At 37.9% G+C, this 24,760-nt stretch overlaps 1 protein-coding gene across 3 annotated transcripts in view; it reads left to right on the forward strand.

Annotated features, from left to right (window-relative positions):
• Window positions 1-24,760, forward strand: part of myo3a (myosin IIIA) — a 52,854-nt gene continuing 28,094 nt past the window's right edge. For 2 of the 3 annotated variants that reach the window (XM_017406827.3, XM_037973049.1), the window contains exons 1-10: window positions 1-121; window positions 947-1,130; window positions 3,749-3,883; window positions 12,675-12,779; window positions 12,916-13,015; window positions 17,359-17,435; window positions 19,660-19,805; window positions 23,255-23,320; window positions 23,445-23,600; window positions 23,908-23,949. In XM_017406827.3, the coding sequence (XP_017262316.1) occupies window positions 120-121; window positions 947-1,130; window positions 3,749-3,883; window positions 12,675-12,779; window positions 12,916-13,015; window positions 17,359-17,435; window positions 19,660-19,805; window positions 23,255-23,320; window positions 23,445-23,600; window positions 23,908-23,949 (1,013 nt within the window). In that variant the 5' untranslated portion in view covers window positions 1-119. The remainder of the gene's footprint in view (window positions 122-946; window positions 1,131-3,748; window positions 3,884-12,674; window positions 12,780-12,915; window positions 13,016-17,358; window positions 17,436-19,659; window positions 19,806-23,254; window positions 23,321-23,444; window positions 23,601-23,907; window positions 23,950-24,760) is intronic. The other variant, XM_037973048.1, reaches the window with a different exon arrangement.

Genomic DNA, 24,760 nt, shown 5'->3' on the forward strand with positions numbered 1-24,760 from the left:
CTCTGTGGTTCCCACTCACGGCCAGGCTAGGCCTGCCTGCCTCTGCTTCGATACTGAACTTTCCCTCAGAGATGGATTAACTGGTTTTTGAAAATGTCCTGTGGTAAATTGGTAAAATAATGTAAGTTTTGTTCACCTTTTACTTTTTGGCTTGAATAGTATTTTATTAGCTAAGTATTTGAGTGCAAAACAAAAACCAAAATGAGAATATCCTTGAAGGATATGTAAAATGTGTATTTGTTTAAAAGTTTTAGCTTTATTTCATGCTTTGATTTTGTTTTGGTGTGCTCTTCTGAGCTCATTTATGTGTACATATTTTGTATTTTTGCAACCATTCTGCTCTGTATATGACATTTAACAAAAGCTTGTTTAAACTGTTGACTTGTCATTTTAGATTTTTTAATAAATGTTAAACCTCTGACATGCAAATTTAGAAACTGAGAGTCTGTCATCAATGAAGAGACAGATACCCTTTATGTGCCATAGAAATCCTTGAAATTTGCTACCTTTGCATTGTTTGTTAGTTCAGTTTTACTGTTAAAACACCCACCATAGCAGAAAAACAGTTAGCGTGTTGTGCAAAAGTTCATTTTGCCTTAAGGAAGGATTTTCTTGTAAACTTTAGAAGTGGTCTTAATTGTTTTCAGTGGACCTTTCATCCACTTTACCTCCCATACAAACCACCAAAATCACTAAGCTCTAGACAAAGCAGTTTTACACTCAAAAATGAAAATTTGATTTTAAAGCAAGACTTGTGTGTTAACCATGGTTCAATATCCACTTATACTTTGGGAACAAAGTCTTCAAATGAGATTGTCCCTGATATTTGTACTAAATTACAGATTAAGACCAGTATTGGCTCAGCAATCTGTAACTTGTACCAGTTCTTCCTGCCCATAAACTTCCCTCTTTTCTATTTGCAACCCATTTTTCTGCCTTTGTGCAGGAGATCTCTCCTGAAGATGTTTCCACAATCAGGAAAATCGATCGTCTTTGACAACTTTCCGGATCCTACCGACACCTGGGAAATTATTGAGACAATTGGCAAAGGGACCTACGGGAAAGTCTACAAAGTTCTACACAAACCAGATGGAAGTAAGGCAGCAGTGAAGATACTGGATCCCATCCATGTGAGTTGTGTTAGAAAATCTACCATGGGTCAACTGCAGGTCAAAGCTGAAAACAGTGATAGAAAGTCTGCTGGGAGCTTTCCCTGTCCAATTCATAGGTTATAGTCAGTTCTCGTTCTGTTTATACTTTTGGTAAGGGAATAAAAAGTAATGCTACTGTATTTTCTGCACTATAGGGTGCACTGTCAATGAATGGTCCATTTTCAAACTTTTGTCATATATAAAGTGCACTGGACTGTAAGGCGCATCGTTGCCTCCCAATTTTTGTAACTTCGCGCACACCGTGTGCACTGCCCTCCTTTCCATTTATGATTTTGCTGCTCTAGTGGAGCTGGTTATCCTGTATCAGCATTTATATGATCCTTCTTTGAGAGATCACAAATAATCAAACAGCTCCAAACTCACAGAAGAATACTGCACTGATGTAAGCGTCAGGTATAAATGCCTCCACCACTCACTCAGGTCTGCATGCCGTGCGCGAAGCCCTAAGCGACTATAACAGAGCCTTAAAGCTGCAAGCAGTGCGGCTTTGTAGTTTACCAAAGTCGTACTAAAACATTATGATTTACTACATATATAAGGCTCTCCGGATTATAAGGCGCACTGTTGTTTTTTTTTTAAAAATTGAAGGCTTTTAAATGAGCCTTATAGTCTGGAAAATACAGTACTTAACTTCTGGTTCTAAACATAACATCTCTTTAATTAAAACCAGGTATTTACCCTTTTTTAATATATTCAAAAAACAGATAATATCGTAGAAATCAAACAGTCGTCGACATAAATGAGCACCAAAATCACTAAAATCAGTTGACAAATCACCACTCAAATATCCGAAACTTTATATAAAACAAATCAAGTCTGTCGTCTAACATTTGACAACTGAAACAACTGAAAAATCAGCTATATTACCTTCTGTTGTTTCTTCCTAAATGCTAAGAAAACAACCAGAATCCAACAACACTCACACCAAGCTTTGTGTATTTTGCTTCTGCAACACTGAAACAACAGACTTTGAGCACAAGAAGAGTTTTAAATTATTTCTCTAATTTAATAATGTTCCAGTGCTTCATGAAAATAAATAATCTTAATCACATTTCCTATGAAATTATTGTACAAAGTCTTACTTAGTCGATCAAAGTTGATCATTCAGACAACAAAAGAAATAGAAGCAAAAGTAAACAGTGTTGTTACAGACTGTTTACACACTCCCTGCCTTCGTCATATTTATTTACATGAAAATCAGTTAGTGGCCTCGACTGTATGAAAATAATTTAGAGTTGCTTTGAATGTTGTGGCTGCAGAAAATAGGGTGACAGAATTATCCTGCTTTGTTTCATAAAAGATCGCCTAGCGTTACTGCGCTGAGAAAAAAGCTAAGAATAGAAGCTTTTATCTTAAAAAAAAAGTAAAAATATCAAATTCTGCTCAATTAACACTCAGAAAGCTCATACAGAAGCAAATATGTATCATTTTTGCTTATGTTTGTTATTTTTAACTTTAAAATGTATTATATTTACTATCTGTTCAGCTGCTCAGTCCGTGACTATAAAACCAAATATATCTCAGTTTTTATAAACATGTTGTCTCTTTTATTCACAATTTTCTTTATTTTACATCATGTTACAGGTTTATAGATAATTTTCTTAAGTTTTCAAAAAAAAAACAATGAGGTGTAAAATGATTGAGTATTAAAGAGTAAATGACTAACTCGCTTAAAGGTGATCAGTACAGGAGTTAAAACTGCTCTGAAAAAAGTGAATTTATGAACCCATTTTTATATTAATCATAAAGAAAAATCAGCCGTTGCAAAAGTAAACATGATTATTTTCTGTTTTATGTTTTTCCCATGAAAGGCATCAAATCTTTTTCCACTTGCATTCATCAATGAATCATCTCTGCAAATCACTTTTGATGATATTATTCAGCTGTCTAATTATTTTGAGCTTCTTTGTTCATGTTGAGTTTCAGCATTGAGCCAAAACACATTTAGTTCTGAATCAGAGGTGTGTGAAGCAAAACATGGCCTAAAACAAACTAAATACATTCCTACATGGTAGAGGAATACAAAATTTTTGAAATCTTTCACATTTTTTAGCTGTATTCCACTATAAAGCGTCCTCTCAGTAGTTTTTGATAAGTTGTTTTTGCTTTCTATCAGAAATGGACAAAATGTTGTTCTGTTTACACAAATTTCCTTTCTATTGTCTGTACACTGAGTAGCTTTTTAGTGAATAAACAAAGATTTCAAGTCTCATTACTCTTTTTAATTTTTCCTATTATCTAGAAGTAATTATCCACAGACTATTAGCTTTTGAAGGCCGTAAATGCCATCAATTTAATCACAGAATTGACAATTTCTTATATGGAGTCATTACATTTAAAAGTCCCCACTGGAGACGTTTTTATTTCAGGTTATGACTTTGTGGGAATTTTATCAGCAGATTGTTGAGGAATCTGGCCTGTAAATGTGTTTTCAGGCAACAACTTCTATGTAAACAGAAAGAACAACACAAGAAAGATTAAACAAAGTGGTCAAGACATAACGAACGTGACCCTGGGTGTAACAGAACAACTCTGTTTTGTGTATTTCTAACTCGTGTGCGCTTTCTGCTCGGCAGGACATTGATGAGGAGATTGAAGCAGAATACAACATCCTCAAAGCCCTTTCTGACCACTCCAATGTTGTCAAGTTTTATGGGATGTACTACAAGAAGGATCTGAAGTGCGGGGATCAGCTGTGGCTTGTGCTGGAGGTAAAGTCACGAGCTTAGTGTGTTAGTGTGATGTGGTTGTTTTGTGCAGACAGAGTGTGTAGGGGCAGTCAGATCTTCAGTAGTGGAAAAGTTAGAAACAATTATTATCTTACCTTAGCGTTAGTTTTATGTTGAATGTCCTGACAGGTATTTGCAGCATTGCCTCTTTCTGACCGGGGATTATGTAAGAGTTTTAGCCACCGCAGGCATCCCAGGTGTTTATTTACTGGCTACCTGGGGGATTTGGTTGAATGCCAGTTGTCATCACGGGGGGTGGGGGTTAGACTGTGTAGGCGCCTTGCTGTGAGTGGCAGAACAGGGATCTCTATTCACCGAAGCTGTTTCAGCAGATTACTTTATACGATTAAAAGCCTAAAATGCCGCAGTCGCTGTTGATTTCTGATGTTTAGGCCCGTCGTGCATTAAACACTTGATTTTCATACACCTGCTGAGGTATGGGTAAATTCCACCGGACTGGATTTTCATTAAACTTCAAGGAGCCCTCTGATGCTGCTGCTGCTTTCTGCACATGTGGAGGAAAAAAAAAAAATTCCTTGCCTCCTGTGCCCTGTTTCTCCAGCTTTCATCAGTCATTGCTTGTTGTAGCTCTTTTGAAATGTCAAACTCCAGACAAACATGTAATAGAGGTCAACCTGTGGTGAGAGACACGGTTTGTGAGGTTCAGCACAATGTCAAATAGCAGCTTTTGCTCCCGTTCTGATGGCCTGACCATGTGATTTTTGTTTGTGCTTTGATAGAAAGCAAGACAAACCTGAACATATTTGATAAACTACATGAGAACAGACTCTAATAGCTTTCACCCATAAGGTCTTTGATTAAGTGGTTTTACTTTATCCCGCTACTAAATTTAATAGAGGGTTTCACCTGTATTTGGATGGCACAGTGGAAAGGAAACAGTGGAGGCTGGATGTTAAATTTTAATTTTGATCATCTGAATATAAACATATAATTCTAGGCATGTACAGCTGAGTGGCGTCTGCATGGAAACAGTACATCAATCTCTTTAAACCCCAACTTCTTCATGAAGCAAAATACAGAACTATACGGAAGTGCTGTATCCTCAATGCACTCAAAGATGTGTGCACCTAATAAAACTCACACTAAAAACTAGTTTCAGGTCAATGAGACAAGAAAAGAGCTGTATAAATGCTATTCATTGGTGTTGTTATGAAAGAATCCTTGCAGAAATGTTAATTGTAGGGAGGAATCATGTTTGATCACTTGCAGACAGTATTGTGGACAGTCTGCCTTGAAGATCTAATTTGAGAAACAAATTTAAATCACAGGACAGCCTATCTTCTCCTAAAGCTCACAGTTTGTGCCGTAGAAACTATTTCAGCATTTGCATTCTCGCCCAATTTGACCTTGAAATAACGTGAAATTGAATTCCATTACTTTTTTTTTTTTTTTTTTGCAGTTTAAATGGATTTTTAGTTCTCGTTATGGCTTTTGGCTGCAACATATTATCCATTTCCTAATGACATCTTGAAAGCAACATGTGCACTGTTCATCTTTCCGCTGCAGGAGCAGAGCTTCTATATTTATGTAATCCAAGCACAGCAGTAATGCTATGCAAAGCCAGAAGATAGTTTTCACCTCTCCATCTTGTGTTTCTTTCCTTTCATCTCTGTCCTTCCTCGTGACCTTTGCAGAGGTCCTTGCAGTTACTTCACTTCGATGTCAAGATGTTAAATGAATACTAAGGGAAAAGAGAGTTTAGCAAATGGAGGTGTATTTGCTTTATAGCTTTAGCGTCCATTATTGTGGTTGACTTTAGCTGAAAGGGATCATTTTCTTTGGTTATAGATGCAAATGGGGTATGTGCTGTGTACTCTGTGGCTGCAAATTTCCCTTGCAAAAATCTGCAACCAGCAGTCTAAATCTGGTGGCTAATCCTGAGGCTGAGATGTCTGCCTGACAGTTTACTAAGTGGCTGCATTGTGTGTACGTGCGCGCGCCCTCCGAACCAAGTGCACGCGGAGTAGTTGGGAGGTAAAGGAGGAGAAAACATGAAGAGAGGTGGTCATTCACCATGGTTACTGTCCCTCCTTTTGAAACTGTAATTTTCCGTCCTTTTGCCGCGCTGAGAGGAGCCTTTCCACTGACAGCAGACTGCTCATTATGAGCAGAATTCATACAAATTGCATCCCCTTCTTTGTTCGCCTTTTATTGAGGTCCAGGAGCTTTTGGCTTCGCCTCTGCGGCGCGTTCCTTTATGATTGCAGATGTGGGCAGAAATGAGCAATCTTTCATGCATGAGGACTTGCTGAGAGAGGTTAAAAATACTTCCAAGGCATCAATGACGGAGCAACTTTTGTTCTCTAATTGGAAAAAGGAAACTGATTTGGGTGTGCATTTCATCTGTGAGAGCCACGTTTCATCAAAGGAAACTTTAAGTGAAGGTCAAAGAAGCAGCGTTTTAAACCTCTTCTTTAAAAAACAACATCTTTTTCATTCTGAACTGCATCACCTGACATATAAAGCTCAGCATTTAGTGTATAGTTTGTATAAATTTAAACAGAAATACACAGAACTGTTTTTTGCTTCATGTGGACAACAGTGATTTGACACAATGTTCATTCTGATATCTTTAACAATATAGATAACAGTCTGATTGTTGATTTTTGTCACAAATCCAGTTATAATATTGCTAGAAAATTCTTTGTAGAAAATAATTTATCTGAGTCACCATTTGGGACCTTTAGCATTTTCCTTCTGTGCAGAAGGAACTGATCTAAAGTTTCTGACTAAATGTTTAAGTTATAAGCCGGTGTTGTTAATTAGTCATCTGACTTTAAAACAAGAAATCTGAGCTTGAGACCGTTCTTAAATACCCATTGTTAATATATTTTATAACTGTTATACTTAAGTTTTCTGTTGCTGTTCATTTGGGCAAAAACCCTTATAGGTTAGGTTTGGGAGGACATACTGAATTAAGGATTTAAAGGGACAGTTTGGTAATTTTTAAGTGATGTTTTCAAATAGTTGTTCATACCTTATCAGCCAGAGAACAGAGCTTGGACAAAGAGGAAGAAGTTCTTCTACAAAAGTCAGATAGTGCCTTTTCTATTGCATCATTTTAGGCATAAAAAACAGTTCAAAAATATCATACTGGTGTGGAGGAGGACTATGAATTCAACCTCAACATTTTTGCATGAGGCAGCTTGATTTCTCAACCTAACACGAGAAAAAACAACTGAGAAACTTGAAGATGCTGCTATTCTCAGTGCTCCCTTGGTTACATGATATAGGAAAGACTTTCGCTTTATCAATAATACATGAGCAGGACAAAAAGGAATTCAGTGTTATGAGTTTTGATTGGGTTGATATGCAAGTAAGCCTTTAGTTCAGATAATCCTTTTTGTTAAATTATAAAATGAATCCAACATTTGCTTCTTTTCTGCTTGTCTCCTACTGACTCAGCTGTAAACTTTTTGTTCCTCCTGCTTCTGTGGACATCAATTATCAATGAGGCATAAAATTTTAATCCCTGCTTGGACTTTTAATAAACGGTGCCAGAGAGTAGATACCTCAGCCAGTGTAAATGATAAAGCCTCAGTAACAATGGAAGTGTTTATCTCTGGACATGATCCAACATGTCAAACATGAACACACTTTCTTACTCCATTCGTTCACAAACACGGCATTTATATATATACATATATACTGGAAAAAAATGACTAAAGCACCTGCATGTTCTGTTTGTTTCATCTTTATGACTGTTTTATCTACTTCGTTTGCTCGTCTTTGATGGACTGCGTTCATTTACATGACTAAACAAGCACCTGACCTCATTTAAAATGGAGACTATGCCACTTAATATTCAGTGTATTCATCTTCGTCTTTGAAACAAACAGCTTTGTGACAACTGTCATTAAAGGAGGTTGAAAAATGTGGATCTTACAGAACATCTGAAATCATTTTTCTTATTTCAAAATCTATAAACATTCATAACTAGGAGAGATACGACTGTTTGGTGTTGGTATTATTAGAGTTTATTGTTTAAACAATGATTTACTGCACCATAAATGCATAATATGATATGGAAATTAAATGTCAGAATTATTTGTTTTAATTTATCATGGTTATCATAATCACAGCAATTTAAAATTGGTGAAGTGTGCAACAATTTGTACAGATTGCCCAGCTTTCATGGTGGCAGGTTATCAATAGTAGAATCATAGGTAGTTATAGTAATCATAGTAGTATTTTTCAGTGTTCACAGATTCACTTCCTCGCCAACACACAGTCAGGCATTAGAAGAACAACAGAACAACTTCTTGACTAACAGAATTTACATAAAACACAATTTTGGCTTAAAAAGGCAGTGACAGTGAACGCAACAAAACAAACATTAGTTAAAAGATGAGTTGATCTTTGAGAAGGAGTTTGTTGTAAATTAACAAGTATGTGACGGGCTAATTATAGCCTGCTGCTGTAAAACCATTTTTTTTTTTAATAAGTTGAGATGATATGGATAGTCCCAACATGACAAGTTGATAACAAGTTAAACAAAGCAGCTCATTGCGTTAACCTCATTTACTTTGTCTGTGAAGTAGTGGGTGGCAGGTGGCTATGTTAGATTTGTGCTTACCCCTTTTTTCCCCGCACACCTTTATGAAATCCATAATACAACCACAGTTTAGACTTTGTCTTCTTAAGAGGCTTAAAACTCTCTGGTGAACTTTGGCTGGTTTCTGCTTGCGATCCGTTGAACTTCAAACACAAGTTTTTCAAAAACCAATGATGAAACAGAAACTTCTCTAGAGAGTCTTATCATAAAATCGATTTAAGAAAACAGGAGGATTTGATACTTTTAGTGTGCAACCTTTAAAAACTAGTTTAGACCTGATTTACACTACTCCAGATGTTTGTGAAAACGGATATTTTTATCGAAATCTTATTCTAACAAAAACCCTGAAGGTCCCATGCTGTCAAGCAAAGTGTAATGGTGACAGCCTTGTGATACAATGAAACAGGCGTAAACAAAAAAACTTTGAAACTCAGTTATTGTTTTGGTGTCTATGGCACAAAGTTTTAGTGGGCATTTGCAAAATCGAGTTCTGTTTCTGAACAATTCTGCATTTCAGTTTTTTTTCTATATTTCTAAACTTTCACTTTGGAAGATGTGTTAAAAATTATTTCTTTTTCTCACCAAGAATCCTCGGAGGTGCAAACACAGCAAAAGATGTTTTAGATGTTTGCCTAAAACTGCACAAACTAATTTACCTGATATCTAATCTTATGCCCAGATTGATCAGATTGTGAATATTTACAAATTGAACGTCTCAATCATGCACAAAAACAAGATCTATTCGAATGAGAATGATTGATTTTTTCAAGCGCTTGTCATGACTATTGGGTTTTTACAGATCTCTACGAACTGGTGATTACGTCCAGCACTGCTTTGTGAGATCATTAACGTTTAGCTCCACTGAATTCAGGACACCAGAACTCTAATTAATATGGGTTTGAGTGTCTGTCCTGTTTAATTTAATGATGACAGGTGATATGGCAGCAGTGATTTGGACTGACGTCGGGCTCTGCTCATTGTTAGAGCACTGCCTCTGAAAACCCTCTGCGGTATTCTATGCTTGACTGCAGTTTGTCTGCATGTCTGATGGAGGAAAGTAGAAGTGATTAAGCTCCCCATGTGGCAGCTGAGATACATACCATCCATCCTGCAAAGCCCCTCTGGCCTGCTGATAGACAGCTGGATTGATAGACGGATAGAAAATAGACATTAAGCACAGCATAAAGAACTTCTGCCAGCAGTCAGTCAAGGCCAAAAGCAGTGTTGAAGTTTTACTGAACAGGTCGTCTGGATTGTTTCAGGGGTCGCAGTTTCTGTTTGAACTCGCTGTGAACGTTTCTGCAAGGAAATTTAAATAATTATGATGTCAGAAGTGACAAAAGATCAAATGGGAAAAAAAAAGTTTTGTCTTTTATGAGAAGACATAAGAGGAAAGAGACAAAACCGTTTCAAAGTGAGACACTTTTACAACCATGGATGCAAATTAAATCAAATTCAAGACCACAAACTGTTTTGTTCTATTTGGCTTTTTCGTTATTTTGTTCGGGGGTAAGCACGGTCAAATCATAATTAAAGGGTGTTTCTCTAAGAACTGTTAAATCTTTTTAGTATTGCCTTCTCATTAAAACATTAATATGTTGATTTGTTGCTTTTTATTTAATCTGTTGATCTTGTGTATTTTTATCAGTTGTTTTATGGCAAATGAAGCATGTTAAGTTGATCCAAAAAAAACTTTGTTTTAGGTACATTTTAAAATTTTTGTAACTTTTATTAGCAGTCACAGTCTTAAAATATAAATGTGTTTACTATAGGTTTTACTGGTAGAAGCTTGACTTTCTTTCGAAGCACTGTGGGTTGAATTGTACTGGTGTGGTAAAATGACTTCCTGTTCAGAAATGTTGTCATAAATCTGCAAATGTTGTGATTATGTGACGGTAACCTACGTTTCATCACGTTTAATGAGACTGTAAAGAAGCTATTTTTAGAGTAAATATAGAAGACATCTGAATCACTTCTCATATTGAAGATAAACATGTCCTTTCCTAACCATCACGCAGATAAATATTGAATTGTAAGCCCCATGATTTGCCTTTGTGTGCAATTTCAGTCATTTTGAATGTGCATTGAAATATGTTGGCGTTGTATTGGCTCTGTGCTATATGGAAGTTATTCATTAATGACATTTTCTGGTAAGTGCTGCACAGTCTTTGTACAGTTGCCGCAGGGAACTAATTTATATCCTGAGCAACCACACACCCTGTATAATTATAGACTAATTAGCCTTTCATTTTACCGAGGAAGAAATTAGTGTTCCTATGGTGAGTTCCAGCAGCCGAAGTTCAGACTTTCAAGGGCTCAACCTTAGACTACTATTCAGTCTACTATGCATAATACCCTTATGGTGTCTCCTTCAGGGACCACATGCAGTTCATATGGCCTGTAGCTGGCTGGACCGGTAAAAGGTCTGACATTCAGGCACTTGCAACGAGCACCTCACCTGGCTTCAGGATGAAGGCCAAAGATACCAAATCTGCAGAAATTATCCAGGCTTTCTGATTTGTCCATGATGAGTCACTGACTTTCTGGCTTCGTACCCTGGAACAATTGACCTTGGGAGACCCTACAAGGGACAAACTATCAACGGCAAAATACTCATCTCTTGAGATGCCGCTGTCTCTCAAACCCCACTCCAATATCTTGATGTTTTTATGTTTTACTCAGCTAAGAATGTGAGACAACAATTTTGCATGAAATATAGCAAGTGTAATCAAATACAAAATGTACTACCCAAAATTAGTTCTGTGCTATAATGCAAAACTTGCCCAAATTCACACAAAAAAAGAGGAAGCAGGGATTAAATTAGGTTGGTAAAATAAAATAAAATAAACTCTTTCAAATGACAAATTTTATACACAAATTTTATACACAAAGTACAGATGTTACCCAAGGCCCATTTGATGATAAAAATGCGGTTTCATATTCTGCTCAGTTGCCATCTCTGCAGAACAAAGTATGAAACCAAAGACTGGTACAAAGGGTGACCAAGGAATCCTATTATGAATTCTTGTTTTTCAGTTCCTTTCTTCGGGCCACTACCAGTAGCTCGCAGTCATAGATAAGGGTTGAACATGGATTAGTAAATCAACAAATTCACCTTCCTGAGGTAGTACATAGGAAGTTGAGCCATCAGCCTGTTGTACCAAAGACTGGAGGAGATCAGTCATCTCAGAGTTTCCTATTTTACATGAGAAGTTGACAATTGATTTAGGATCTGATCTGGGTACCTTCAAGAGGTTTTTTCAAGGGTAATTTTTGAATTTCTCCGGCTGCTGCTCTTACAACCTGATAAAGTGTATGTATGTATGCATGTATGTATGTATGTATGTATGTATGTATGTATGTATGTATGGATGGATGGATGGATGGATGGATGGTGCCATTCCATAAGTTGTCCCAGTGGAAACACAATGGACACAAATGATTTTTTGTGTGCACTTAGAAGTAAAAAAAATACATTAAACCTGAAACGTTTTCTTTACAAATAGGATCTGTTTTAAAGGTTTGTGTGTACAAATAGCATTTAAACATAAAACCAACAGTTTTCGTTCACATTTTAGAGGTTTCCATTTTTCTAATACCCCTGGCATCTCCTGAAGACAGGCCCAAATTAGGGGTTATTATTGTTGCCAAGGCAACCTACAGGGTAATTTTCTGTAATTTTCCCAGAGAGATATATATTGACAGTGGAGTCTATATTGTGACGCCGTAGACCGCAAGAAAACAGCTACAAAACACAGAAAAACAAGATGTTTCTCACTCTGAAAAGTAGAAGGTGTTGCAGCCTGTTTGGTACATTCTGTTGCAGTAAAAATATGCTGCAAATAGTTTGTAATTTCTACTATAAATTCTGCTATTGTCCAAAAACCTTAGATTTTACACTCTGTGTTTGAGGACAACTTGTGTGTTAGTCATGAAGGCTTAGTTTAAACCTTGCAAAGAAAAATGCACATTCTTTCCCACTAAGCTGGCTAAGAAAGATAAACCTTTAATGACTGACAGAATTATTTTCAGCTTCCTTTTTCTGACTGTGAAATCTTCTGATTTCATCCTCTGCTGGTTCTCTGTATGAACAGTCTGCATATATATTATACCCTGAATTGGATACATTTTATAAACTGAGCTCGTGCTAAATTTTTGCCAGCTGCTTTATCGTCTTTGTGAATTTTTCTGTTGCAGCTCTGCAACGGTGGCTCTGTGACAGATCTGGCCAAAGGCATGCTGAAGAGAGGAGACAGAATGGATGAAGCCATTATCGCCTATATTTTGCATGAAGCTCTCATGGTAAGCCTGGTGGTTTCAGCCTGCATGAGGGAGACGGTGGTGGGGAATGAACTGGGTCAATGAAAACAGCTTAAATAGTGTAATTATACAGGCAGGTGCTTGACAAAAAATGTCTGTTAACCTCTTCTTTTCACAGGGCCTGCAGCACCTGCACATCAACAAGACCATCCACCGGGATGTTAAAGGCAATAACATCCTATTGACGACACAAGGAGGGATCAAACTCGTGGACTTTGGTATGTGACGTGCCCCTTTTTGGAAAGAGCTTCTATGACGCCACTACTTTTCTTGGCGCCATTCCTCTCTAATCAACAAAAACCATGTTATGGCTCCATTTAACACAAGAGGGTCAAATCCATTACCTTGAGCTGCCTGCCAAGCGAATTCTGCCCCCAATTAGTTTCATTCAGAGGCTGAAACAAAATGACACAACTCAAAAACGTAGCAGATAATTATTCTTTTCATTACACCCCATCTTGCCTGAGACAGCAAAGGGTCGTGGCTGCTATTCTTCCCCTGCTTCCACTCATTTGCTTTTTTAGTTTTCTTAACCAAATGAGGCGCTCTGAGCAGCACACTACCGCTCCTGGACCGAGGGCTCATGATAGGCAAAGTGATTCTGACTATTTACAGGAGATGACTCACCCCTGTTTTCTTCAGGCACTGAAAAAAACAGCTGCCTGTTTTCATTACAAATAAAATCCCCACTCAGCCTATGTGTAGGTTTGCATTTTGCCTGCTAATTGTGGGCTTCTCTTAAAAGCCTTTTCTTAACCACGAAGCACAGAGTGCAGCTCTTATATGAAGAGGAGGAGATGGGGGGGGGGGCTTAATGGAATCACTAACATGCAGCATGTCCACCTTTCACTTTCAGTGCCACTTTTTCCTCCTTTCAGTTTTATAATACATTGTCACCATTTATTGTACAAAGTTTGAAGAATTTGAGATGTTTATGAGCAAAATAGGATTTAATTGTTGATCCCAAATTCATTGGTAGAGAATGAAAGATCCAACAAACAGAAAAACTCTGTTATAATCTGTTATAAATCTATTCTAGACTAGTGTCACTTCCGACCAACCATATACGTACTGAACCTGAGAGCATGAAACCTGAAAGCATGTCCAGTATGACTTCGTATGTATGTTTGATTCACCAGTTACATTCATATTTTCAAAAATGCGCTACAGGCAGAATAACCTTTGGTTTAAAAGCCAAACGGCGGCGGCGTCCAATCAGTGATGTCTTATGTTTCCTACTGGTACCTACCTCTTCCAGTAGGTTAATGTAATTGTGTTTTTTAATTTGTTATTATGTTTAGTGATTTGTTGATGTGGGTTTGCCCTTCTGAACCATCGTAGATTTGCTTTAAAAACTGTTTATTGTCTATGAGAGTAAACTACTGTCCCATTTTAACTACTATTCTGCCTAGAATTCAACCTGCAGACCTTTGTGCCCTCAGACGACATTAGTTGTAAATTATTCTTGTAGTAATGAACCGAACCAAACTGCATTAAATTTGGTTGCCCTGTTACTCTTCATCTACAGTCAAATTATTCCATGAACATTATCATCAGCTGTGGCCTTCGTGATGAAGGGCAAACTTGAGTTTTGTGCACAATAAGGCTTCACAGTACATTAAAGAAATGATCGTCATTGCAATGTTGTCAGTTGAGATGATGACAGAAAAATGGAGTTTATAGAAACTGATATCACAGTATTTATTAGACATGTTTTGTTTTGGAACATGAGTTTTATATTAATTATAATTTGTAAAAAAACCCCAAACAAACAAAAATAAAAAACATTGATAACCAAATATCTTCATGTCAATAAGCATGTAATACAAAAGTGACAGCTCTGACAAGCCATTAGCTTGGCTTCCCCAAGCCAATTTCTGCCTGATAGTCCAAAACGATTATGCTTTGAGTGACTTCTGCTGCAGGTACGACAAATAATTGCTAATAATTATCCCATATAATGTCACTTTAACCCTCGGGTGGCCTTTTGGATAAATTGACCCAAAGTTACAAGGGCTAATCTTCCTCTCTTCAGTTATGAGGACTTCAGGAGGGTAAAAATACAAAATTTCCTTGAAATTAGAACAACTGAACTATGTGTCCACTCTGTATTTGGGCTGCATGTAACTTTAAAAAAATGCATGTGTGTAATGAACATTTAAATGCAATAATCTGATTTTCTCCCCTTTCCATGACTCTGAGTAAATGCCTCCTCTTTCAATTGAAACAAAGCATGCACACTGAATGAATGTTACAATCTGCCACTGAAGACATTTTAACAAGAAACCCACAGCGGTCTGAATGTTTCCTACAAAAGCCGCGTCTATTGTTACTGCTGGTTTGCTGACAGCTACAGTTCGTATCAGGTCTTTGACGTCACACGATAAAGAAAAGGAGGAGCACTGTGGAAAATAAGCCTGATGTGTAGCAACTTGCAAAATGATGAAAACTGCGATCAGAAGCAACCGACTCGAGCATCCTCCGCGCTACTTGCGTCGTGCTGGGATTAATGGTTTTTCATGGGGGGNGGGGGGGCATGCTACACTAAGCAGCCGAAGAGATAAAGCCCCTGCTGTGACTCATTGCCAATGGAGACACACACAAAAACAGCAAAGAGATGGACCAAAAAGAGCAGAGGAGGAGTGAGGAGAGCCGTTCATTCGATCTCTCATGAATATTCTAATTGACAACGTTATCTCGGTGATGATTATTAAGTGTGCCCCACCAGGCTTCACTCCTGGCTAATGTTGTGAGAAAATACAGGGCTGCAGGAGCTTTAATAAAGACTCTTTGTGGTTTTATATTTTCACCCACAGATACTGTACACCTCACATATGTATCACAATAATCGCATGTTTCATTTTCAGATTATTAACAAAATTTTGTGTTTTGTTTGCATATACTCCTGTAAAAGGAAAGGTTTGTCCCCACTAATGTTGGATGAGGTTTGTCTAGTAGTGTTTTGATTTGATGACAAAATAAGACTGTCCTTGTACATGTCAAGCTTACTCATATATCCCCTCCTGCACATGATATAATCCTCTTTGATATTTGCCACAGAGCCATTTTTCTCTGGTATTTTATTCCACCCTAGACACAAACAGCGCTGAGGTTTATCACTATTCTGCTCCTATAGTAATTCAAAAGGTGCGCAGAATGGGTTTTTAGATTATGTAGATGCCGAAGCGGCTGGAAACATATTTATGATTTTATTTTGTCCTTGTTTCAGGATTAGGATTGCACACATTTCTGCACATGATTCATGGTTTAATCTCATTTATACATTTCATCATCTGGGAAAATGTATTAGAACATCTTCTCAGACATCACGTTTTTTTCCTTGTAGTTGTTTTATCTGACAACCAACAAACTGTCAAAGGGGCGTGTGTGACGTTGGTAAAATATAATAAGAAGGAAAATACCAGCTACATTTTTGTATAGTATGAAAATAAAAGTACTTCTTGCACAGAATATTATATCGTCTGTGCTATTTCCTTCTTTGTAAAGTAACTTTGTGTGTTATTCTTTCAATCATGATCCACACCTCATGAGCATAGGTGAGGTCTGGAACGTGGACAGACCAGGAAATTGAGAGCTTTACTTTGCTTAGCTTTCAGCTCATCTTCTTTTTGACCATGACAGCCCGGACCAACGCCCTCATTACTGTAGACGAAGCCCAAATCTATATACAACAAGACTCCCAGATTCATGAATTCCTCTTCACCCCCAACCTAAAGGGAGCATTCAACCTTTTTCTGGTTAAAATCTATGGTCTCAGACTTAGAGGAGCTAAATCTGGCAGCCATGAGTATCTGTTTTTGCCATCAGAGGAAATTTCCAAATGCTTCCTTATCTTTAGTTTGTCAGTGTCTGCTTTTGTCTGGAAGCTTTTGCTCTGGGTGCAGCTCCCCTACTGGCTGGCTGCCTCAGCAGGAGCCAGCTCTGGGAGTGTGTGATGCTAACACTGATTTGTCTGGATTGGACCAAAGTCACAATTGTGGGTCAGCATGTTCTATATGTCAGGCTTTTCACTACACACATGTCAGCTTTATCTCTCTCCAGAATTTATTTCACTCCAATGCAACCCCGGTTTATAGCCTGAACTTATAAATCTCTGAAAGACGGGGAAGTGTCTCCAGCTGCTAAAGCCTGTTTACATTTGAATTATATTCAAATGTTGTTCTTGAAATGTCCAACAAAGTTACTTGCAGTCACAAAATAATTTGTAATTCAAAGTAATCTATCCTTTTGAGAGGGAAAAACCAGCAGATTGATGTTTCTGTCTGCATGTACAGTATATATTTATTCTTGTCAGTACAATGACAAGTCTATCAGTGGGCTACAAGGAAGTTCTGAAATCCATTTGGGCTTGTATCAGCGTCCTGCTGTTTTTCCTCTTCACTGTTTCACTTTTCACAGATCATCACCCTTACCTGCAACTCTGATCCTTGTATAAAAATAAAAACACATCAGCGATGTTGTTGAGATGCAGTGAATTGACTCCGCTGAGCCTTAAGAGTGAGGCTCCAAAAGACTGAAGTGTGTATTCTCCTCCCTGCAGGTGTTTCGGCCCAGCTGACAAATACCCGTCTGAGGAGGAACACCTCTGTGGGAACTCCCTTCTGGATGGCTCCAGAGGTACACCAAAATAACGGCTCATAAATGAGCTCTCATCCCCCTCTTTTTCCACTACATTAGCCAGGAGCAGATCCCAGTGGGCAGTTCAGTCCATAATCATCAAAGAGGTAACACCGTCAAACACGTAGGGAGGCAGGGAGGAATGGGACGGGCAGCCTCCATCATTCATCTCCTGTCTGATCACAGCTCAGTGCACCTACACTATATAAATATATATAGATATACCCTTTAAATCGAAATGGATACATTACGAAATGACCATTTTATGGGATTTCATTGTCATGAAAATTTGTTCTGTTTTATAGTAAGTCCTTTGAGGACATTTCATGCTTTGACTCATCCCATTTTGTTTTCTCAATATTGATTATGTTAGTACTATTTGCTTTAGATGTACAAAAAAGGAAGTATTTTAATTTTTTCAGGGTTCATATTTTCTGTTTAAAAGCATTTTCATATATAAGAAATGTAATTTGTTTTTACCTTTTAACCTAACATAAATTCAAGTTTAGGGATTTCTATACAATGCTTTTGAATTTTTTGTGCTAACATTTTACAGACAATGCGACCTTTTTTAAGTTTCACATTAAAGTTATATTTTTTTGAGGTTTGACTTGTTTTAGGCTCTGTTCACAATAACCTGGACATTTGGCAAAACAAACATTTTCAGATTGGTATTTAAGCATTTTTGTGAGAATTCCCACTGTTGTATGGACTTTTTAAACAGAAAAATAAAACCTTATTTATAACAAACGGGGACTTAAATGGCTGAAATCCACTTTAGGACTGGCTCCCAGTCAGACTAGCTGTTAGCTTGATGCTTTAATGAGAATTTGCCCCATATTCTTCAAACTGAGATCACTCTGACTGCTGTCTACTCCAGGAAACATACTGACCAATGATAACTATTCCACCTAACCCCACATCAAAATATATGAACCATTCCTCCGTTTAAAGCCTCTGTTGAGTAAAAATATATTTTCATGTATAGCAGCTACACTCTGTAATCACTGCACTCAAACCTTCCCTCCATTTCTCTCATCCACTTTCTTTACCCACTTTTCTGTGCAGGATCACAGGGAACACTTATCTTTTTCTACAGTTATTGTACAATAGTCACAGTATAACCTGGACGCGCCATCACAGTCTTCTGAAAATCACAAAACAAAACAAATATTTTTTTTTACATCTGGTTTGCATGCTTTGCAAATTTAGCATTAATCTCATTTGCATAGTTAAGTAACAAAGGTCTGGGAAAGAGAGTTGCTTCAGGCTTTAGCTGAAAGGTCTGTCAGTATCAGGAGAGCAATTTATAAACAGGGATCAGCGCTCGAATCAGGAAAAGAAAACTTCTGATTTGTTTGTTTTGGGGTTTATATTTTTTCCTTCCTGGAATTTGTGGATATTAAACAGTACTTTACTGACACAGACAATGTGACTTAGTTCAGAGAAGATTTGGTTGGGGAATCTTTAGTTTTCAGGTGAGTTGCATATTTCTTATTAGCTTTATCGATGAAATGTGTGCATTAAGTTGCAGTCAGCCTATTTTAAATAAGCTTGTCTTTCCATTTAGGGTAAACCTTTCGATATATATATATATATATATATATATATTAAATAAGTTTGTTTTTATCCAAATCAGTCTCCCTGAAACTGGATTCAGTGCCGACTTTGTTGTTGTTTTTACAGTTCTTAGAACGAAACGTGAGCGTACATGTTTCTGCTGAAATGCATCCGTTCTTGTGCATTTTGTCTGTGATTTCTCTGCTCATCTTTCCTGTGTGTTCAAATAATTGCCCCTTGAGAACAGCGAACACAAACTGTATTGATGTCCGACATTTTACAATAATGGCAAGCTGGTGTGTGTGTGTGTATGTGTGTTAGCGTACGTTTGGTTGTGTGAACACATGCCTCACACTCAGATGATTCATATTTTAGATTGGGTACCATGTTGCCCTCAGGATAACTATGATAGACTGACTCTGAGCGTGTGGGGTGTATTGCTCACACGCTATGATATTAAGTATTTGGTTTTGGCTGAGCTGCTAGCGTCAATTTTCTGTTCTAATGATATTGTTCTTTTAAAAAAGAAGACATGTTTGAGGTTTAACAACATTTAAAGAACTCACTTGATGATAAAGTAGTCAGATTATGCTCTGAATGTTCAGAGCTATGTGTTATTCGAATGTAGAGCTTCTGTTTCCATTTAGCGAACTCCTCTTTGCAGGTCATTGCATGTGAGCAGCAGCTGGACTCGACCTACGACGCCCGCTGTGATGTCTGGTCCCTGGGCATCACTGCCATCGAGCTAGGAGATGGAGACCCACCTCTTTCTGACCTCCATCCAATGAGAGCCCTTTTTAAAATACCCAGGTAAAATTCTATCATCCCCCCTTTGCAAGAATTACTCATAAATATCATCTGTTTTTGATGTTGATCGCCCACTCGAGAGATGACTCTGCTAACCAATTAGCCTCAAGCTTATAGTCAATTTAAATAAACTTTATAGGCTTGAAAATAGAAAATCAACTAGAAAAAGATAAATATTGTGTGCACTCTGGAAGGTTATTACTAGACTCCTTAAAAAGGACTTTGTGAAGGTTTTTCCCTATCTTTCTACTTTTCAGTGAACTGATTTCTATGTAAAAGATTCAAGATAGGTTTTTCAGAAAAATACAAAGGATTTTCACGTCTATTCTTTCTCCTGTGTGCGTTTCCTCTTTATCTCTCCTATGGCCTCATGCAGCAACAGCAACGTGCAAACTGAGTCTGCTATTGTCCAGATTGTTCTACTTTTTTTATTCCAGCAGAAGACAAAGAAATCAAAATGACTTTCTTGGCTAACTCATGCACATCAGCTTTTAGCTTGTTTTAATATTGATTCGAAGAGTGCTAAAAAAATAAAAATACACAATCAATACAGTATAACACGACTGAAATATCGTTCTGTTCAGTTAGGAAGCTGAGCAACTGTGAATTGGTTTAATCTGTTTTGGTAAAAATGGACTTGATAAAAGTCTGACAGCTAAAACAATCCCTGTTAAGATAATTGTTTTGCAGGTTGCTGGTTATTCTTCTTGTTCAGATCTTGTCCAGAACCCAGATTTTGCACTGGGTTTGCATTCAGCCATTGGTGTTGTAGGTCAGCTGTGTGGTTTAGTTAGAACTGGGTCTGATGACGGCTGAAAGGTCCAAGTAATCCTGGCAACCCTGCGGGTGTAAAAGCAGGTACAGAAAATAAATAGATATTGGATATGTCACTTTGGGTACCATGAGGCAGTACCTGCAGCCCATACGTGTTGCAAAGTTGGGCAGTCTTGCTCCTCCAAGATGGCACACGTGTATGATCTTTTTTTTAAGTAGGTTTAACCTGCCTCTTAGCATAGTCTCAAGAGCTTTAAGGGAGAACTATGAAATGACAGGGTCATGAAGAGGCAGCAATGTGGCAGCAGGACGAGGACCCCTTTGCTTCTTTCTTCAAAGAGGTAGAAGAGGGAAAACTGCCTCTACCATAAACTCATGTACATGTTTCAGAAACTGCCTGGGAACAGACTAAAGAAATCCAAGAAACAAAAGTTACTAAACCAAAATGATCTTAACAGAATCAGACACAGAACCACTAAATAGAAAGTCATGGAAAGAAGTTCAACAAGCTAACCGAACATCTAAAACCAAGATACAACAAAATAAAATCCATTAACACGAACACTGACGTCCTTTCCCAATCAACCACCTGACGTACTCAGCAATCAAATAATATTTATAGCTGGTTCTTACTTGAACATAAGAAGTTGATAATTTGCAGAAAAAAATATACAATTTCACAGCTAAATTGGTGCAGGTTCACTGACTGTTACTTGTAATTAATTCAATAATTAATATAGAGCTGTTAAACCAAAGACTCTATTGACATTTAGTGTTAAATCAATTAAGTTCTTGTTGACATTTGTTTCACAGAAGACACACATTTTAATGTTGGGGCCATCATATAGTGAAGCAAACAAGCAAGATCTTCCTTTTCACTTTCAGTGCTCTGATACAGCCCATCACACACACAAGTGTGTTTTTATTAGGTGACTGACAGAGTGGACTATAAAGACACGGTGATGTGTAGTGTTTGGCCTATAATCCAGGAAAGTCCATCTCCGTATTTCTGTACAATGTCACCGGACGACATATAGTGTTCTCATTTTAAATAGCTTGTTTTTCCTGTGTGCAGGAGCTTATCCATCTCCCGAAGCCTCCCAGGCACTGATCACATCCTCCTGGTGGGGGGTGGGGGGGAGACTGAGTGCACAGCCACACCTTTTCTCATCTGTTTTTTCTTATTATTATTATCATTATTGTTGACTGAAGGTGATAACTAATTGTTTTTTTTGTCTCTTGATTGCAGTCCCACTCATAGTCACTGTCATCCTAACAGCACAGCACTTTGTCCTGATGTGCACACACACACACACACACACACACTGCTGCTGCTGTGTCAGAGCTGTCCTGAGTGTTTGCCGTGGGGGTCGTGCTCCACCGGAGCCATCACACAGATCTCTCTGAATCTGTGTGACTGCTGCAGCCAGAGCTCCAGGCTCTCTGTTCGCACTCCTTACTTCCCTCGTCTCTCACAACAAGAGGGTTCATTCTGCTGGCAGTCTGAGAAAAAGAAATGCTGAGGGCATTGATGCCACCCCTCCCTGTCTGGTTTTATTTAGATAGAAACACTGAGGAGAGACGGCAAGATGGTAGAGGCCTCAATTCCAGCTACATTACAACAAATGAGACTTCTGTTGCTTTACAAGAAAGACAAAAGGTAGTTTAAAAAGCTAGTTTGGTCATCACGAGTTAGCTAAAGGTAGCCTTTAATAGTTTGTTTAGATTTGATGTCATCATTTAGGATTGATTCAGTTAAAACTAACAAAATGATATGACATTTATCTGCTGTATGTTTGTATCAAAGTCAAATTCCTAACGAAAAATTCTTGAGCCTGCAGGCAAAAGATTAAATGTGCTAATTATGCTTGCGTTGTATTCTTTTAAGCAACAAAACATTCACTTTCCATATACTGCACAGTTAACTTTGGCAAGATTAAAATGACCATTTCTCATCAGCGAAGGCTTTTGTACAACATATCCTAATTTAACCGCACCCGCCGTACTTGTATCCTCTTTAAGGCGTTAAAAACACAAACAAGCCGTATAATTAAGTAGCACGACTCTTTCTCTCACAGTCATCTTTTCAGAGTCCTGCTTGTCTTGCGGATAGAAAAAAAAGCACTTTAATAGTCACAACATCAGCTAAACAGGCTCCAAATAAACGCCTGATGCATTTGCTGTCTATATTTGCTGTGTTGTGTGATAAACAGGAGATGTATGTCCTCTCATTAGAGTAATTTATTGCTGTCAGAGCTGTTGTGTGAAAGGCCGGATGCATTAGCAGGCAGCAGTGACTTCTCCCCCGTGTGCCAGAAACCGTCTTGTAAAAAGGTACTTAAAGCAGAGCGAGGAATTATAGTGAGTCATTTGACTGCCTTTTTAAGCTAAACACTCGATATGTCTATTTAAGAAGGACTTTTTTTTAGCTTTTATAGAAATCTGTTGAACAAAACTTCACTGTTTTCGCATAAAAAAAAAAAAATCCACAGTGACAATCCCACCCAGCCGTTTGTTATTGCCTTTTTCCACCTGAAAAACGCCCCTGGATGTCCTCAGTGACAAATTGTTCCAGCGGTGAAAATTCACTCCATCATTCCTCTGTGTGCCTTTGTTCTCCGCCCGCATAAATCCCATCTTATCTTTCTATTAATCTTTTCCATTTCTTCCTTTAACAGAAACCCTCCGCCTACTCTCCACCAGCCGGAGCTTTGGTCAGATGACTTTAATGACTTTATCTCTAAGTGAGTGTGTCTGCAAGTGTCACTTTGCCTGTGAAAAATAAACACTGGCGCCGGTGGTTTGAATGTAAATATGATAAATTCATTGTACCTCTGCTTCTACTCTCCCCGCCACCCTACCTTGCAGATGTCTGATTAAGGACTTTGAGCTGAGACCGAATGTATTAGACCTGCTCCAGCATGTGTTCATCAAACAGACCGTTGGCAGAGAGAAAATCCTGCAGAAACAATTGATTGAGCTCATTGATCTCAACCAGCAAATGGGAGTGATTGAAAAAACAAGGTATCGCGTTAAAGTCCACACACCTCCACCTTAAAGTGTGTAATAGATTAGCTCCAAGAAAAAGGATCTAACCTCTCCTCGTGTCAGTTAGTTGTTGTTTTTTCATGCTGCTCTGCAGCTCAGTCTTTGCTGGCAGTATAATCCAAATCACCCTCTTTCCTGGATGTTTTATAAGCCCTGTTAGGCTCCCGTACACAACACCTCAATCCTGTATGAACGCTATAGAAGTCGTAGGCTGTACTGTGGTCCGGAGGATGTGTTTTACCTGTACGATCATACAGTGTTAATCCTGTTTCTGTCATTCAAGCCATCATGGAAAGACAGACAGAAGTACAGAGAGTAATGACAGGTAATGAGTATATTTATGGCCTCTAAGGCCACAGTAGGAGCTTTTTAATACAGTCACCAGTTCTTTTGGTTGTGATAGCACAGTTGTGATTTTTTTACCATCACCTATATGGGCTGATATATGATGCTTCCTTTTGTTGTTGAATTAGTCTATATTATTATATTATTGTTTGAACGTTTCTGGCGTTAATATTATATATTGCTATGATGAGCAATGATTACGGTCTGTTAGCAAAATACCTCATGAAGTACAGGACAGATTTTTATTCAACCTTACTGACAAAAAAATGCTTATCACTTAGTCATATAACTTATAACATTTTACAAATACTGAGCTACACTTTGGCATGGTAGTAGCTATCCCCCACACCTACTCTGATTACAAGCAGATCATGAAACATCTTTGTTTACAACTCACCGTGCAAGGAAGCAAATAATGTTCATTTCTAAACTATATGTTTATATAAAGTCTTAGGATTTTATTCTGTTGTTGGAGATACCTGGTAGCATCAATAACAAAAGGAGAATAGCTTTAAAATCCAACCAAAGGTACTCATTATTCCTCAGATAAATGGTGTTTTCACAGAAATCAGTTTTAATCATGATGGGAAATTAACCATCAGCTAATCAGATGTGATGTGCGGAAATCAAATGCAGAAAATTGTAATTCACAGACTCAATTAACAGGGTTTTACCAGTAAAGCTTGAAGCCTCGTGTACTAAAACATAAACAGCTCATAATTACAATGGCACTGGCTTTTGTTATACATTTTCAAATTTATTAATCCAAGCAATTAAAATGATCTGTTGTC

Source organism: Kryptolebias marmoratus, linkage group LG21, assembly GCF_001649575.2.
Source record: "Kryptolebias marmoratus isolate JLee-2015 linkage group LG21, ASM164957v2, whole genome shotgun sequence".
Classification (NCBI taxonomy): domain Eukaryota; kingdom Metazoa; phylum Chordata; class Actinopteri; order Cyprinodontiformes; family Rivulidae; genus Kryptolebias; species Kryptolebias marmoratus.